This window comes from Montipora foliosa, unplaced genomic scaffold (assembly GCF_036669935.1).
Source record: "Montipora foliosa isolate CH-2021 unplaced genomic scaffold, ASM3666993v2 scaffold_416, whole genome shotgun sequence".
Classification (NCBI taxonomy): domain Eukaryota; kingdom Metazoa; phylum Cnidaria; class Anthozoa; order Scleractinia; family Acroporidae; genus Montipora; species Montipora foliosa.
The window spans coordinates 170,001-172,500 of NW_027179719.1; the positions used below are offsets into that span (position 1 = coordinate 170,001).

The following is a 2,500-nucleotide window of genomic DNA, read 5'->3' on the forward strand; positions in this document are numbered from 1 at the left end:
AAATAAGCTATTTCTCTATGAATAAACCCGACTTCATCGGACAATTTAAGGTCGGGAGAATCGGGTAAAATGAGGCCAACAACAGCAACAAATGGTTAAGTAACACACTAACAAGAGGACTTAAGTTCTCGAAAAGAACGAGTATTCAGAAAACAATAGACCCAATAAATACAGAATCTTTAGGAGTCCCTGTATCAAAAACTTGTTTTTAAATAGAGAAGGAGACTTCTCGAAAGATTAGACAAAGTTGGCCTGAGAATGAGACAAATTTTGACGAACCAGTAATTATGTGGAACACGTTTTGACGATGGTGACCTTAAGATTAGGTTGCAAGTAAGACGTTTCTGTTCCGAGCATGTGCAATTGAAAAAAATGTCTATTTTGGCCAATGCACGTGCTCAAAACTGAGAGCTCGTACTAGTCCTCTAACCTAACGGTCGCTTTAGTACTGAGATTTTGCAAAACAAAAGACGCAAACGTACAAACGGGAATAAGCCAGCCAGACGAAATGTTACCTCTAGTGCTTCGAGTGAATGTTCTGGTGGACTGTAGTATGAAATTCTTCTTGGGTAGCTTGGGATATCATCATCAAGATATTTCGCACTCTAAAACAAGGAAAGACAATAGTCAAAACACAAGTCAATACGGGAAATAATAATCATGAACTTTAAGTGTCAAGTGTATTTAGCGACGAGGCACTGATTGAGGACAGTGTATAGAAATCAAGTAAACAGAAATCAAATCATAGGTTGGTTTCAGAGGAGAAAGAAAAAATCTCTTGGAGCAGAGTAGAGAACCAACAAACTCAACCCACATGTGAATGAAGGGGGTTGTTTCTAAACAAACTGTGGTGCTGCGTCGGTGGGGAAGTAGTGTACAAAAATTTGGTTTTATCAACGGAGTTGATAACGTAAATTGGCCACCGTACAGACATTTTAAAGGCTGACGTTTCGAGCGTTAGCCATTCGTCAGAGCAAAACCGAATAGACCCAACCCTTCGTCAGAGCGAATTGGATTCGCTCTGACGAAGGGCTAACGCTCGCAACGTCAGCTTTTAAAATCTCTGTACGGTGGCCAATTTACATTATCAACTCCGTTGATAAAACCAAATTTTTGTCAACCCACATGTGACGTCGAGTCTGGGAATAGAACTCTCAGTTGAACTCGGGCCACATTGGTGGGAAGCAAAAGCACTCCGCTATCCCTGCTCCATTTATAATGTTTACGTTATTGACCGAAAGCGAAAATGGCTACCAGAAATTATCTTTTTGGTCTTTGTGTTAATCTGCCTTCCTGGCCTCGCTAGCGCGTCTAACATTGAAAGAAACTTGGCTGTAAAACGAGGCTAGTCAGGCTGGCTTGCACAAAGATGAAAGAATAACTTGCTGGCGACCATTTTTGCATTCAGTCAATTGTTTTGTGTTTTAATTTAACTTCCGTTCTTTTTATTTCAGAAAAAAACTCTTGAAGCCTTTTAAGGAAGAACCCAAGCTGAATCGGAAAGTCGGTCTCGCAATGCTGCTCTTTCCACGGATTAATTTCAAATGTATGTTCCTCTTAAGGTTGTCCATCGAGGAAAAAGAAGGGCTAAAGCTCGCCGCACACTAGAGATATCAGCTTAGCAAAGTTGTTTCACCCGTGAGCGCAAGTGCTCACGCGTGCAATCGGCACTGAATATTCAACATGTTGAATAACTTTGTGCACGAGTGAACATTTCCTCCAAGTGCATTGAGTGCGCGTGCAGACCTATAAGCTTGCAATATGAGGCAAATGCACATGCGTGTTACAAATATTTTCAAATGAAAATGGCGACTAGCAGTGTTGATGTCGCCATTTTGATTTGAAATTGACTACCACAGTTTCTTTGGAAACCAAACCCCTTTACCCACATCGACGAAAATGTTTATCTGACAGAGAATTACACCTACACGTGAGAATCTGCCAAAGAAGGGCCGGGACAACAATTATGAGACAATTGCTTAAAGTGACAATAGGAGACTTCAGTGTTTATGAACAGTTCTTTTGATATTTAATTCTTGCCAACCACAGAACAAAAAAACCTTTGTTTCGACAGCCAATAGATCTCTGGTTGGCACATGAATAACAATAGGCAACGTAACCATGGGTATCGCTATTGGTCACAATAAGCGTTCCTTGAAGCTTTCTACATAAGAATTTCAAGCACCACTTATATCCACTATTAACAAAGGACCTTACAGCATCAAGAAAGTTACACCAATTTCTTTGATTACTTAAGATCCTAGTTATATTACGTAATGTAAACACGCCTATGATGATTATTTAAAATTCAGTGCATATGACTATGACTCCATAATAGAGGTTTTGCACGGCAGCCATGTTGCATAGCAGGAACAATGAAAATGTTTTGAATTAGAAAGAACATTTGTTCCCATAGGAAAAAGAATCTATTGTTCCTGCCATGCAACATGGCTGCCGTGCAAAACCTCTATAGGCTCGTAATATTGTAAGTTCCAACTGT

At 40.0% G+C, this 2,500-nt stretch overlaps 1 protein-coding gene across 1 annotated transcript in view; it reads right to left on the reverse strand.

Annotated features, from left to right (window-relative positions):
* LOC137988372 (calcineurin-binding protein cabin-1-like) overlaps positions 1 to 2,500 on the reverse strand; it is a 72,884-nt gene that overhangs the window by 10,161 nt on the left and 60,223 nt on the right. The window contains exon 45 of the mRNA XM_068834399.1: positions 516 to 605. Coding sequence (XP_068690500.1) covers positions 516 to 605 — 90 coding nt within the window. The remainder of the gene's footprint in view (positions 1 to 515; positions 606 to 2,500) is intronic.